The 16,425-nt window shown below is 38.0% G+C and overlaps 1 protein-coding gene across 1 annotated transcript in view; it reads right to left on the bottom strand.

The window, feature by feature from the left end:
* Window positions 1-16,425, bottom strand: part of LOC123319378 (serine/threonine-protein kinase SMG1) — a 55,293-nt gene that overhangs the window by 6,584 nt on the left and 32,284 nt on the right. The window contains exons 4-6 of the mRNA XM_044906299.1: window positions 3,643-3,905; window positions 2,552-3,550; window positions 2,180-2,489 (exon numbers count right to left, since the gene is read on the bottom strand). Of these exons, the coding sequence (XP_044762234.1) occupies window positions 2,180-2,489; window positions 2,552-3,550; window positions 3,643-3,905 (1,572 nt within the window). The remainder of the gene's footprint in view (window positions 1-2,179; window positions 2,490-2,551; window positions 3,551-3,642; window positions 3,906-16,425) is intronic.

Genomic DNA, 16,425 nt, shown 5'->3' with positions numbered 1-16,425 from the left:
CGTTTGAGAGACTTCGATCGAAGTTACCAACGCAAAAACGTTGTTTCACTTCGATAATGTGTTTGATTTGAAATGGGTTTCTTTTTTAGTTGTGTATAAAGTTAAAGTTTCTCTAGCTTCAACTATACTCGCTTCAAGAATCATTGGCATTGAAGCAGGACTTGAAATTCAGTGGATATTTGGGGAAATAAAAAAAAATTCCTCAAAAAAAAAGTTTTTTTGTATACTCGTATGTATTGATGTATTATGTTAGTGTCTTTACATGATGGATCTTCAACTCGTACAAATATTTCAGAAGTAGATACTTAAGGTCAAAAGAAACATTTTTTCTCGTATACCATTTTTTCCGATTCGGCCCTGATAAAAAGATAAAGCCATTTTTAGTTTTCATAATGAGCTATGCCACCCCTGGAAAAACAAAATTACCTTCAGAATAACCAGCTAAATCTGTGACACTACACATCTGCGGATATTTTAAACAGAGCTGCATTCAGCCAAAGTAGCTTATTTTCCAAATTTCACGGATACTTTTTAATTTTTGAACATCAAATTACTCGAAAACGGCGCATTATACGAGAAAATATGAAGAATACTTTTATTTTTTAAAAGTTTCAAATGTTCATTAGATAGCTTTCAACTCAGTTTCAACAGTAGGGTTCTTTGAATTTCTGGTATTTTTATGGTACGTAATGGTCATAATGAGAAAACTGGAAGACGTGGATGATATTTTTTGTTCGAAAAAGATAAATGAAAAACTATACTCCGAAATTAATTTCATTCGATAAAACCGTTTGTGATATAAAACCAAAAATAACACTGTTCTATGGTTTTTGAACCATATGTATCTGTATCTTTTAAACCGAGCCGATTCGAAAAAAGTGGTAAAGGAAAAAAGTTTTTCTTCTGACCTCAAGAATTTACTGTTGAAATATTTGTACGAGTCAAAGACTCATCCTGTATACTGCCTGGAATGGCAACAGTAGGACTGTTCGAGAACGACTACATAGTAGAGGTATAAACAAAACGAAAATTCTCCCCGATAGAGACTGCAGGCTTAAAAAAGTTACCAAACACCTTGAAATCAAAGTTCAATATAGATTGGGGCCTTCTTTACCTCTTCCTAGGTTGCGTTCACGAACTTACTCAGAGCAAGCTCTGAGTAAGCTCTGATTACCCGAAGCGTTCACAAACGTACTTTTAGTTCGTCAGAGTATGCTCTCTGAGCATGACCATACTCATACTCTACTCTCGGAGTAAGTTTATGAACACACCTCTAGTGCTCTTACTCTATTCTGCATTGTCTCAATGAGGTTATCGATGAAACCTTGAGAAATGTTTTGCATAATGTCCGTCAAAGCATTGGCCATCAATGGTAATGTCTGCAGTGGTCCAATTAAGCGGTGTAATTCTCTTGACATTCCAGACCAGATGTGTTGAAAACAATTTTGGTCCAGAGGCAGCAGGCCAATACATTATCATGTTCGAGAGCCCAAGTGTCAGAAGGACCATATTTATTTCGTGTATGGCGTACTACGCTAACCTATACCTTTCTACATATAATTTGATTCAAGTGCAAAAAGTGAATCGAATATTCACTGCAATGTTTGAGCTGTGTACTTTATAGTCTCACCAGTTCAAATTTTCCACAGCCACCCGAGCTGTTAATAATTCTTGAGTTATCCCACTTATGATCATAGATTTTATCAAACTATGTCAAGAGACATTTTTGACGTAAAATCGGGAATACCACCACAAATGAAGATCAGATATGATCTTCACAAATATTTAAATTTGGCCTGGATTCAAGAGTCGAAGAGCAGTTAACGGACATTTATAAATAACGTGAATCTTGATATTATAAATTCACTATGAAATTTTCCTTCTATATTGATAAAAAATTCTCAGAATATCTGGGTAGGCACTTTGAACAAGTTTACAAGCGTCATAGACGATTGAAATGCAGGCCACATGCTCTTATCGTAAAAACCTCCCATATTTCAATGCGACACACTGCATATACAGCTTCGGGAAATGATCTGAGGAAGGTAGACTCATAATGCATATGAAAGGGAGCGCAAATTAGTCTTGGAAATATATATTTCGCAGATTAATATCCGAACCTGTGTGTACAGAGAGTTAAACTGGTTCAGTTAATCATTTTAGCAAGAGGAATACTCACGCCAATCTCCATCTCCATCAGTAAACAAGGCAGCATCTTCACCAACTGCGTCGTCATTTCCGGTATCGACATCCCAACGCCTTTTAGCAGATCGTTCAGGTCCGTTATAATCTGCTTCAGACTGTCGTCCTCGCTCTGTATCTTCTTCATACTCTCCGGCAGGATTATCGTGTGGAAATTGAAATAGAGCTCCTGCAGACCCTTGTAGATGTTGTTGGAAATTCGGACGCAGTTGAACACCTGGAAGAACAGTATGTGCTCCTCACTCGCCACCAAGGGAAGGTTGTTCATCAGCTCCACCGCCCGACTGCTGTAAATCGAAGATAAAACGCGGTAAAAAAGATGGAATCGAAATGAACACAGCCAAATTACCTGTTGAGAACGAGATCGTCCAAGAACCAGTCGCCGTCTCTAGACGTCAATTTGATCAGCCACTCCCCGCTCCTGTGAGCCGCCGTCTCCAGTATGAGGAAATTCCTGTTCATCACCAACAGCTCCAGAGCTATAACGAATTCGAAAGCCTTATCAGCGTTCTTCTCGCAACTCAGAAAGGTAGTGATGCCGGTCCTGGCGGTGGTATAGAGGTTATCCAAGGTCTGGACGTCTGTCGTGTTCACCGAGAGTTCCTCATACAGCTTGTTGGTCTCCGCGATGGTCTCCTTGTAGAAGTTATCCAGACTGACCTTGAAGTTTAGGGTGTTAGTCGAGAGGTTCGGATTGTCCAGGAAATTATGGAAATTCTCGAAGATCCTATCGCAAGCTTCCGGTTGGTCGTTCTCCAGCATGAAACTCAGCCATTTATAGTACATGGATATACGGTGCGTCTCTATGAACGACCTGGGACACTGACCGATCAGCGTCTTGTATTCTTGCAGCAGCTGGAGACACTTCTGAATGGAAGCATTCTGGTGCTGGGTGAGCTGGGATATTTCGTTCTCGGACTCTTCGCATTGCGTCACCACGTCGTCTTTGCCCGCGTTGTGCAGGAACTCCTTGACCAGATCGAACACGTTCATGTCTTCGCCGAACGCGTTCTTCAAATCTAGCAGACGGTTGAGCAGTTCCGGCCCGTCTATCGTGGACAGGCACTCGTTGTAAGCCTCGAGGTGTTCCTCGCATTCGATCTTCAGGTTTCGCACGTCCTTCTTGGCGTTCTTCAGGGCGTCCTTGGTCTTGTGGTAAGAATCGAACTTGGCGGGTAGGGAATGTAGCGGGTGCATGTTGGAGCTGTGCGCTTCGGCCTCCTTGACCAGGGCCATCTGTTGGTGGAGATCCTGAAGAGCGTTCTCTTCGTCGCATATGACCTTGTCCACTTCCAGCCAGCCGTCTAGCTTTTCCCGGAGGGCTTTGATCTCCTTCAATACTTCATCCCTGGAAAATAACGGGATTGATTAGTAGATTCAAGGATTAATTTCATTTATTGTCCAATTTCTTGGTGACTTTTTTACAAATTGTAAACTCACTTGTTCTCGTTCCACTCGGTCTTCATCTCAGTGCATCTGACATTGAACATTGATATGGTGACTTCTTTCTCTAGTTCCTTTCTGCTCTGCTTGATGTTATTGACGGATGGGATGTTGCCGAAAGTTGCTCCAGCCAGGACCTCGGCTCCTACGGTCCAGTCTATTAAAGGGTCGTAGACGAAGGCTTCCAAGAGAGTCAGCAGGGTTTCTCTGCCCTTTCTCATCGTTTTGAGCACGTTCTCGCAGGCGAGTCTGAAGATACCCTGAAAAGTAGGAAGACAACTTAGAGTACGATTCGAAGATTCTTGTGCTTGTTGATGGAAGAGGGAAGAATGGCCGAGGACAATAAAAATCATCCCTTGGTACTACTTGTATTAAACACTTATCATTTCTGAAAAACTCTCATAAGCGATAGCAATAACATATTTTGCGAGGGAAGCTTTTTGAGCAAAGAAAGTGATGCATTGTGTAATTTATAGTTTTTTAGACTCAGTGGAATGGTTGAGATACTATTGGTTGTGAGGTTTGATTTGTGATTTCATTTTTCCCTATATTTATATTACTGTTGATAAAGATATGTTTCATTGTAGCCTCAACACAAATAAATACAGAATAAGTAAAATTCATAACTATTTTTTGGAAGAATGCTCGTACTCATTTTGAGTTACGAAACTTTTCACATTTAATTGAGAAGTTTGTCATGCATCCCCTACGAGAGATTGAGTGATATATCTTTTGTTACCGAGGTTGTTGTGCGTTACTTTCCACTCATTCTTCATATGGACCAAACGTTGGCTGAGTATAACTAGCGCCATTCATTACCATTGTTCTAACTTCCTGTGAATATATTACATCGTAATTCGGTCTTTTTATTTTATTGCATTGATGAAAATGCTATTGAATTGATTTATAATCTCATCGAATGAACTGTGAGGACGTTTGTTTACGGATTACGATTGCTTCGTTAAAATTCGAAGAGATGCGGTTCTGATTCCACGTTCCTCTATTTCCATACACATACAACGGAGATAAAATTAGATATACCGGTCCGAGTATCAATAGGATACCTTGATTTCAACAAACAATTCATATTCATTCATGGAAAACATCAGATTAATCACTTCTTATCATTATATCTGCTTCTTCCTCGATTTATTTCGTTTCAATCAGCATAAATCAAGGAACACCTGGTCTTCCTACACTATAAAAATAATTTTTCGCAGTATTGTCCACCTGTGTGTTTTGCCCGCACCAGTGGTCCCAAAACTTAAAAAAGTTAATGGAATTGAAAACTGGATTACTAAAATCTCCAAAATAATAAAGGTCGCCCTAGGCATTAGGCAAACCTAAGGAAGGGGAAGAGCAAATAAGATTGAAAAATAAATAAGTTTCGAACAGGAATATTTGAGATCTGAAAACAGAAAATTTCCATGAGTCTGCCAGAACAGAAGCCCTACCACAATGGCTTCTTCAGGAAGGTTGGTAACGCTATTTCCTAATGAAATTTCTAGCCTGTGTATGCCTTTATAAGAAAGGCTTACAATAATTAAATTATTATTGAGAACCGCTGATTTGTTCAGCTCGTTGATGAATATTGATAGTCTCTTCGCTGATGAATCACTTCCACCTGAATCTATAACCTTTTGCGGCTCAACAATAATTCCTATCAGCTCTCGACTTTTGACCGAAATAAAAAAAATAAGCAAATTTGTGAAAACACATAAAACTGAAATGTTTTTTTCCATAGCTTCTAAGAAACCCAGAACACTTACGCAGATTTCTGTAGGCCCTGGACTTACCTACGTCAATACTTAATTATTATGTGTAATATGGACGGATGGATGCTCATTGATATTCAATGAACGACATTCGATTCGTCTACCAAGTTCATTCATGGCTGTCCTCAAACGATTCATATATTATGTTGTTTGTTTGTCATGGAAACAAAAAACCTAAGGAACAGGCTAATACTTGGATTAGAACCTGAAAGTTCAAGGTTCTAAGGAGTTTTTCTTTCTCCATCGAGGAGAACCAGAGTATCGATATCGTTTTCGTCTGATCCACAGGCGAATGTCTTTGGTATTTCTCCGTGATCATTTCAGCTCTGCCTAATGCCCTTCTCCATCAATGGGGAATTCTCCTAATTGGTTATCACAGCATATATGCAAGTTTAAACTGAATAATTATGAGTTTCATTCATGAATTTTTCAAATGAACCGCGGAAATGATTCAAAATCATTATTCAAATATGAGGTTTTAAAATTTAAATCGATTCGTTTCTAGTTAACGATTTGGCAACAGCGCCTACAAGAAAATAAAAAGAACAATGTCTTGTTTATAAAAAAACAGCTGTACTCACTGGCGAGCCTCAACAACAACCGGCCATGAAAATCCCATAAAATTTTACGACCTTCCTCGTTCGTCGCAGACCTCATAGACAGCCATCTTTGTCTATCTCATCAAGATAGTGTATTTGTTGTCCTCTATTATCCACGCATATTTCAGTCGATGTTGCCAACTTGTGCAATAGAAACGAAACCCTTTAAATTTTAAATACCCATTTTTATTTTTCATTTTTAAGTACTTAAAATAATTTGTTTTGGGAAACGGTTGAAATGGTTATTTCAAAATGTGACGTTACAAAGATATTTCATAAAAATACATCATTTTCGTCGAAGGAGCATTCACTATTGGACGGTCTTTCCTTCGGTGCCCTGGGTGATGGTGACTAGTTCAGACTCAGATCGTAACATTCAGACCCAGGGGTGTACAGGGTATCCCAAATTGCTGAATTTTGGCTGTTTCTGGTACTTCTAAAGGTGACTCGATGCGTAGATTCCATTTGAAGACAAAACGTGGTACTGTTACCTCCCAAAAATGATCAAAAATCGTATTGCGTTGAATCACACTTGGAAAAAATTCGATCTACGAACAACTAGTGCATAATTTCACAATCATCGCACATCGTAAATATCCGTAATAACAAACATCGCCGTGAATCGATTTATTTCATCCGAGCATTCTCTAATTTATCTCTTACAGTCATCGATCGACAGTATTTTTTTTTTCTACAAAGAACAAGTCCATGAATTACGATATTTCGCAAATTATACCTTATGTCAAGGCTGGAATTATGTGCGGTAACTTGCGTGAAATGTTGTTTTTTAAATGTATGGATATGTTCGTTGCCGGCTATATTTCAATATTTAATTGGTAATTTTCGTTCGAAACGCCTATCTAGAAACCAGACGGTGACGGATGTTGGGTTTCCTGGAAGAAGTTCAATTTCTTCCTATTTCATATTCACTACTACGATCGTAAATTCAAGAGGAGAAAGATTATGTTCTCTAATATCAAATAAACACTTATCAACAAAAAATGTCGATATGGATTCGGTAAGGATGAGTTACAAAATTACTAGACCACACTGCGTTGGAGCTAGACTTATGAGCCTTGATATACAGGGTTAGTGTAAACTATGAAACTAAGTACAGAATGAATATCTTCGAATGAAAAAAGGGCGATATTTATGAAACTTTGCAGGCTAGTAAAATGACTCATAACGCTTATGTTGCTATATCTTTTTACACTGTACTTTACGTGTGACCGGAAATACCTTCAACTATAATTTAAATGGCACATCCTGTATATTTTGGCTGAGTTTGAAAAACCATGTTTCGAATTCGCCTTAAATTTAAGGCTAGCTTTGGCCATTTAAATGTCACTTAACAGTTGGAGCAACGTAATTTAAGTTAAGAGATCATTTTAAGGGACACTTAACACTAACGTCCAGTTTCATAATCGAATCAAAAGTCACTTTAAGCTTAAAGCTTCCTTTACTGTCATTTTTAGTAGGGTTAAAGGAGGCTTTAAAATTAAAGGGACTTTAGGTTTGATTATGAAACCGACCGTAAGTATGTTTGGTGCAAACGGGTCTAAAGTATTTATGGAACAATCTCGAATCTTGGCTCGTAGGAAAGGTGACATTCCGAGCTTAAATAATTCTCTTGCTGTTTTTTCTTCGGCCCATTCAGTTGCAAGTTATAGGGTGTTAAAGATGGAAGTCAATAAAAAGGAAATTCGGTACCTACGTTTTACATTTTTCTCAAGTTTTTTAACTCAGTTCAAGTGAACTGGCTGAAACGGCTAATAATGTAATAGTATCATGTCGTTGTCCACCCCTCATTTAATTCTCCTTCTTGGCTAGAATGGTTCATTTTCGATGAGATATAATATCATAGAATAATAATGTGGAAAATATCGAAAAATACCACGAAATCGAAAAAAAAAAGAAGCTATTTAAAAGTTTCGATTCTGAGGCTGAGCAAACACAATTTTTTTTCGGATTAATTCGGAATTAGATAACTTTCCGGCGGTTCTTTATCGGATTCGCACGTTCTTCTATCGATCTCGTTTTTCATTGAGGAATTTCCTACGATGAGTCACGCCGGAGGCGGGGACGAGAAGGGGGGCGGTTCACGAAAAAAAAACCGCGTTTCGGTTTAGTCAGTTCCTGGAAACGCACTTTGAAACTCAATGAGGTGCATTATTTCCGCGTCGAGTGTTTGCGTTGTTTGCCCGCCTGAAAATGTCAGGTATCATCTTTTCGAGAGATTCGTCCTCGCTCGTAACAAATTGTAAATAAATTCACGATCCCGGCAAATGACCGGGGCGATCGATCATCGTTAAACCGTTATTTTTCGTTTCCGATGAAGGGAATTAGAACGCGATTCTAGATAATAGATGAAAAAGGCTCAGGTTTTGTATTGAGGGATACGTATATTCGTCAACTTAGACCGACATATGGTACCACTTCTGAGAGTGTCAGTTATGAAGAAAAAGTGGAGGCAATTCTACAAATGATGAGTAAAGTTTTGTTGAGAATTGGATGGAAGTCAGTTATAAAGAAGGAGAGGCAACTCTACAATATATCATCGACGTTGCTCACGACTTTCAACTACAGTTGTTCAAGCCCAGAGAAGAAAAAGTGTTCTCTCAGTACTCTGATTAGATTTAATAAATTATAGGACAGTTTTATTGAGAATTGGAAGAAAGCCAGTTATATAGAAGAAATAGAGGCAACTATACAAAAAGTCAGCAAAGTTGCTGACAGTCAGCTTTGTTGTTGGATGGCAGTCAGCTTTGTTGTTGGATGGCAGTCAGCTTTAAAGAAGCAGAGGCAGCTCTACAATATATCATCGAAATTGCTCACGATTTTCAACTACAGATGTTCAAGCCTAGAGAAGGAAGAGTATTCTTTCATTACTCTCATTGGAGAGATTTAATCTTATGACAATTTTATTGAGAATTGAATGGGAGTCAGTTATGGAGAAGTATAGGCAACTCTTCGAAATATCATCGAAGAACTGAAAAAACACTAATGGAGAAGAATTTCTACAATATATCAGCTAAGTTGCTCACTTCAAATGAACACGTCAGAACATATTAATACTTGAACAGAATAAATAGCGATATCCCGGCAAAAAATTCTATTTTCTGTTACTGAATTAAAAGAGATTGTCCTTACGCTTCGAGTATTCTTAATGAGTGGGAAAATTCCACGCTTCGATGGCTAGCACATCGGAAAATCTCATCGAAAACCGTTCGGACGATTTGATGTAAATTCCGGACACGTGTAGACTTGATTTTCAACCTCCCAGCTTGTCATGGCGATGGACGTACAGAGCACTCGACTTGAACGATTTACGTCCTTGATTAAAAAGGGGGAAAGATGGGGATGTTTTAATTTTACGGCGAATGACGTGATAAACCTGATATTGCCTTTATATCCTTAAACACGTACCTTACAATCACACTCTTGAATGTCGTTTTATCGATCTTTATCAATTCGGATTATACTGGGGTTTTCCCAGAAAATCACTTGGGTTTAGATGGGAAATCATCTAATATTTGACACTGCTTACGAAAAATTTTTTTTTTGTTTTTCCATTTTCACTTTCGAGTTCACTTCGAAGGGCTCTTTGGAGGATATGTTGTTTTAGGGAAGTCTAACCCCTTGTTCATTTTTGAACCAAAAAATCGTGATTTTCAAAATTTTTGTGCTATGGTGAGAGCCTTGGCAACGCTGATTATAGAACCGAAGATCTCAATTGGATCGGAGATATATACCAGGAGATATCGCAGATTGAAATTTGCAACTTTTGAAAAATGCCATTTCAAAGATGAAAATCTAAACAGAGGAAGATAGGCTTTCGGAAATGGTGACAATAGATTCAGCGTGTTCGAAAACATATATTTTCATACCAATCTTTCGAATATCTGGCACTGTTTAGAAGAAAATAATTTTTTTTTGTTTTTCCATTTTTCATTTTCGAGTCCACTTTGAAGGGCTCTCTGGAGTGCAATTCTGTATCGAATAATCTACTGTTTGGTTTTCTCGAATTTACAGAGCAAATTCTATGCATTTCATATCCTAGGACAGTAATAGGACACCCAAATTCTTAGACAGAGTAGGAAATAGGACTAACCCTTTGCTCATTTTTGATCCAAAAATATCGAGATTTTCGAAATCGAATTTTTGTGCTAAGGTGGAGCCTAGGCTTTGCTGATTATATAACCAAAAATTCCAATCCGATCATACGAATATAATGAGAGATATCGCAGATTGAAAATTGCTATTTTCGAAAAATGCCATTTCCAAGATGAAAATTTAAACTAAGAGAAATAGGCTTTAGAAATTGCTCGCGAAAGATTTAGCATGTTCGAAAACCTACATCTGCTCACCTAACTTTCATATATCTTGCACTGTTCATCAGAAAATCAAATTTTTAATTTTTCCATTATTCAACATTCGAGTTAGGTTTTATCTAGCAGAAAAATCATAGTAGATTTAAACGTGATACATACTCTGAAATAGCAACCCATCTAGTGATAAATTTGAGAATTTCATACATCTCGACATAACCGTTCGGTCTTGAGGAAGTTTTAACTGAACCCAACTTTTTGGGAAATTTTCGAAGGTCATCTTTAGGGTGATTTATCCATTTCGGAACAACCGTTCGGTCTTGAGGGAGTTTTAACTGAACCCAACTTTTTGGGAATTTTTCGAAGGTCAGGTTTCGAAAATTTTTTCTTCCAGGATAATTATCGTAGATCTAAATGTGATAAATATTCTGATAGAGCAATTCTTCTAGTAAAAAATCTGAGAAGTTCACCCATCTCGGCGCAACCAATCGATCTTGACGAATTTTCTCAAGTGAAATTTGCAATTTTTGAAAAATGCCAAGATAAAAACCTGAACGAAGGGAGATACGCTTTGGAAACTGCACCCTATAGATTCAGCGTGTTCGAAAACCTATATTTTCATAACAAACATTCGAATTTCTGTTGACGAGAAAATAATTTTTTTTGTATTTCCTTTTTTCAATACTATCGACCCTACTTTGAAGGGTTCCCTGGAGCGCAATTCCCAGTGGCATTTTTGGCCGTCCTAGGCTCTTGGCCATGTAAAGTGTGTAGTGTGTTTTGAATGAATTTAGTCAAATAATTTGCACTCAATCTGTATATATGTACTTTGAATTATTTCTTTTTATCATCAGACAATATTTTGTCACGATTTGCCGCCCCTAATATCTAATCGTCTCAGGCCCTGGCCCACTTGGCCTTAAAGCAAATCCACCACTGTCACCATCCTATTCGCGATCTCCAAATTTTTCTGTGCGATTATTAACCTCGACAGAGAAGAACAGCGAAGATCTACGATCGTTTCACCGAGGAAACAATCGCGCATTATCCAGAAATCAAATCCTCGCTGGAACATTCCCGGACCGCGGAAGCGATGAAGCTCCTCCATCTACAATGCCGTCGCGACGTCTTTATGGCCCCGTTCCGAGTACCGTCCGATGTTTTCCAGCGTCGAGATAAGAGAGCCCGCTTTCCACCTTTGATCGCGCCGACGATGAAAATGTTGTTTTGCCAAACCATCATCGTTATTACATCCTGGCAAGAGTAATTGATAATAACGAGAGATATACATCCACTCGAATCCTGTGAGTTCTTTATGGCGTGACAGGACTGTAATTGGACAATCGACCTATTTCCGATATCGCTCGGGGCGGATGCAAGGTCCGAAACATCCGATTCGCAGAAATTTCGAACGTTTTCCCAACTAATAGTAGTTGGGGAGCCCATGAGGGAAATTCGGGATTTATTCGAGAGTGTCAGATTGATGTGAAGGGAGATGCTACCTTGGACCCTCCTAGTGTACCCCTACCAGAAGTTAGATCTATATACAGGCTGGGTCATCCATAACTTTCCATTCCGAATTTTGAGGCTAGAGGGGTAGTGATATCGAATTGATTTTTTGACCCGTCCGAGCGTTTTTTCCATCTCAAAGATGTGAAAGTTATTGATGGAATACTGAGTCACTCTGTATAATAATAAAGCGATGAAAAAAAAATACACTCATGCAGGAAATTGAATTGCCTTTCGTACAAGGTGCTGATCGACCCCTTTTGCCTATTCAAAAATAAGAGCTGTTGGGGGTTGCGGCTAGAGGGGTAGTGATATCAAACTCATTTGAACACCCTTCATTGTCCCACTTTCAACAAAATTTGAGCTGTCTGAGCGTTTTTTCGTTATTCCATCCCAAAGCTCAAAATTCGGGGTGAAAAGTTATGGATGGCCCACCCTGTACAAGGGGAATTAGACCTATTTAGGGGGAATTGTCTAGAACAGACTGTCAGAATAGTAAAAAAAAAACGATCATTATACATACTCGAGCGTGTCAGATTAAGATATATGTGGTTAACCCTCTAATACCCAAGTCCGCCTTGAGACTGGTTGCATAAAAGTGGATAAAAAATTATTCTGCCCATGTCCGCCTTCAGTATAGGTTCATTTTGTGAGTACAGGTGTTAATGTAAATCAGTTAACTATTTGCGAAAAAAAGATGTAGATTATACAAAGCTAATTTGAAACTATACGGAAAAATTTAAAAAAAGAAAAAAAAAATTGGGCATTAGAGGGTTAATTATATGTTGAAAAGTATATATTCTCTTACAGTGGGTTTCATAAAACTTTGATTGTCCGATCAACGATTTGACAGTCACTCGATTTCTGATACGAAATCATTGAAACCTTTTCATTTCTGAATATATTGAAGAAGTAGCTATTGAATATAATTGAATGGACGTAAAAACATCATAATTTGATGCGAGAATGATATTCTGAATGATCATGACAGAATTATCGATTGAAAACAAATTGACGTCTATTCGTCAATCAAGCGTTGATTCCCCGATCAAGCTTTATGAAACCCGGGGTTAATCTGACAATTTAAGCTTGACGAAAATGTGTGGGAGGGCGCCAAACTTGCAAAAAAACGACATTAATGAAACTAATGATTCAAGATTAACGGAGAAAATATAACCTGACAGTTTCAACAAGCCGAAACAATAAAAATTGCCCAGAAAGGTAACAAAAATCAGTTTTTTCTAATTATCTCCTCTCCTGGCCTTCAAATTGTTTTCGAACTCATTATAAAAGTTCTAAAGCATAACATTTTCTACAAATTTTATCCGAAGGAGTTTTCTCTACGTTTGAAGGTTTTTGAGATATAAGGCGATGAATGTTTATTAGACTGGGTTTCTACATTGACCTTGGCCTTTCGCATGTGTGGCTAAGTTCCTCTCCCTTATCTCCCTCTAACTCGAAAACGTTTGAGAGTATGCAAAATTGCTTCAGACAAAATTTGTACAGAATTTTATCATCTACAACTTTCATAATGAAAACAGAATCGATTAGAGTTACAGGAAGGAATATTTAAGAAAAAACTACGGTCAGCCCCACCACGCAAACTCTCAGATTAACATGAATTCATTATCGGAGACACTTAGGGCATAATAAATACACCACAATGTTAATCTGACACGCTCGAGTATATGTACACCAGACTATTTTTTTTACATCTTTGAAAACCTGCAGACGCTTTCCCCACCGCTGAATGTCCATACCTCATAGAACCTTATTTCTTTCTACCATCTTATCTTCAAAATCCACCAGATCTCCACGATTTAGCATGGTGCCTACCCCAACATTTCACATACAAAAATCAAGAGAGTTCCTGACCCTAAAGAAGGCTGACGAATGTTTGCCGAAACGTCGGGGAGGATATTCCAAAATGATGGAAATTTTATTAATTGTATGAGGAATTTTTTTAATTGGTTTGAGTATAAAAAATTCCCCTTTTTCTAAAATCACTTCGATACGAGGAATGCGGGACTTTTTTGGTTTAAAGCAACCACTAACAAGTCAACTTTTGAATGATACAGTATCTAGTAGGTAGAATAATTACCACACTATTTGATAGTGATTTTGATACATTGTTGCACGGACTAACAGTAGCAGATACAAATTAGGACTCCGTTAATGATCAATCTCATCAACATTTTTGATAGATCGTATCGCTGCTTAAAATGAACCTTTGGAACGAATTCTATACCAAGGTTTTCATCTACGGTATGACTCGAGAATATTGAAAATTAGTGGGAGAGATTTAAAAATGGAGAAAGCCAGGAAATTTTGCGCTTGTCGAAATTCATGATTCGACCTCGTCAGTGCAACACAAATGAGACCTAATGCATGGTCTGCATCTGCTCTTCTTCGATGGAACGTTCTCCATTCAGTTGTCCTGACGATGGCAAATTGGCTAGTTCAATTAAGATCGTAACACTTGTTGATATTCGTATCAGCGAGTGGTCTCATCTGAATTTAATTCCTATTATTGCATTAATCGCCAATTAAGGAGTTAGCACTTCATTATAAATATAAAATTACGAGGGATTTTAATTTCTCGATCGTGAGAGCCTTTCTGCAATTTCAAAGCGAGACGCTACGTCTTCAGTGAATGGCATCTCAATTCCTTTCAGCACCGACCTCCAAAAAAAAACGATTAGATTCAATTATAAATAGACGTAAAATAATAACGATAATATCCCCGCCTTCGAAATCTTATACGGAATCTGCAGAGCTGGTTTCCTTCGATAATAACTTTTCGGGCAGAATTTCTGCCGAGATCGCCTCTCTTCTGCTCCAACCCAATCGAGATGTTGACGTCCTTGAAGGTTCCGATGCTACCAAGATGCCGAACCATCGGACAGCTGTCAGCCGCCATGAATTAACCCGTCAGTAATCGAGTTTTTCATAACTCGGAATGGTAATTTTGTGTGTGACACGCGAAAAATAGTATATGCGCTGATTATTAGAGTTAAAATAGAAGGTTCCAAGTTCCACGCCATTTCCCACGATTTTTTACAGGCGGTTGATCGATCGTATTCGACGGACGGATTACTCTTGTTTTTCTTCAGAGCTTGTTTTTCGGGGATAGCTCTGTTAGAAAATAATCCATCAAGATCTTTCTCGGGTGGGTTGGGTCTCTAATGGCCGTCTCAGTAAACAATGATTAAATTCTTAAACCTTCTATGCTTAAAGGTGAATATTATAGTTGGGAAGCCCACGATGCTAAATCGAGATTAATAACTCTAGCGTCGTGGATACCCAGTGGATTTTGAAGATTAGATGGTACAAGGAAAAAAGTTTCCATGATGTATGCAATTTCAGCGGTGGGGAAAGCGTCTGCAGGTTTTCAAAGATGTTTGAAAAAATCGTCAGGTGTACATACTCGAGCGTGTCAGATTGAGATACTGTAAATACCCTACGTGTCTCTGATATGTAGATTCATTTTAATCTGACAGTTTGCGTGGTGGGGCTGACCGTATGGAAGAGTTAAAAATGATTTCGAGCTTGTCAGATTTTCAGAGGATATGTTGATTGGACCCAAAGGAAGCTTCTATTCAAGTGACTGACAATTCGGAAGTGACGCAAGGTCACAGCGGTCCTTTGAAAATGCAAAAAAAAATCCTGATTTGTACATCAGTCAGATTTTCATTCAGATGGTTGAACTTTGTGTTGCATATGGGTTGACCCATTAATCTGACACTAATCAGAGGGAGTTTTCTTAATCTGACAGTTTGATGATGATAACAATGCATTTTTTTAAATATTTCCCTTCCTGTACCTCTAATCGTAATCAGGCAAGGTCAATGTAGAATCCCAGTCTAATGTAAATTCATGGCCATACATCTCAGAAACGGCTGCACTTGGGAAAAATTGTTCCTGATGAAATTTGTAGAAAATGTTATGCTCTACAACTTTTATAATGAATGCGAAAACGATTTGAAGCCCAGGAGAGGAGATAATTCAAAAAAAACTGATTTTTGTGACCTTTAAGGCCAATTTTTATTCGGCTTGCTGAAACTGTCAGATTATATTTTTTCTATCATTCTCGAATCATTAGCTTCAAAATAAGAAAAAAACCAAAACGATCGAGAATGTACAGGAGACGTTTTTTTGCAAGTTTGGCGCCCTCCCACACATTTTCGTCACGCTTAATTGTCAGATTAAGAGAATATATTCTTTTCAACATGTAATTAGCCACAAATATCTCAATCTGACACGCTTTTTACTATTCTGACAGGCTGTCCTAGACAATTCCACCTATATACAAGTCTAATAATTGGTAGAGTAAATCTCAAATTTCCTTCTTGAGCTCCTCAACTATTACACAGGCCAACAAAATGAAAAAAAAATTTGGTGCCGGAAATCTAACATCTGATTTTAGATGTTTTTAATGTGCTGATTACAAAAATGCCACCAGATTTTTTCTATCAGCTCTAGTTTCTGAGATACACGTTACAGGTTAAATGGTATATTCAAGTTCAAAACGTAGTTTAAAATGTGTTCTTTTACATAACGGTAACAAAT

The sequence above is a fragment of the Coccinella septempunctata genome, chromosome 1 (assembly GCF_907165205.1).
Source record: "Coccinella septempunctata chromosome 1, icCocSept1.1, whole genome shotgun sequence".
NCBI lineage: Eukaryota > Metazoa > Arthropoda > Insecta > Coleoptera > Coccinellidae > Coccinella > Coccinella septempunctata.
This window is presented reverse-complemented; position numbering and strand designations above follow the sequence as displayed.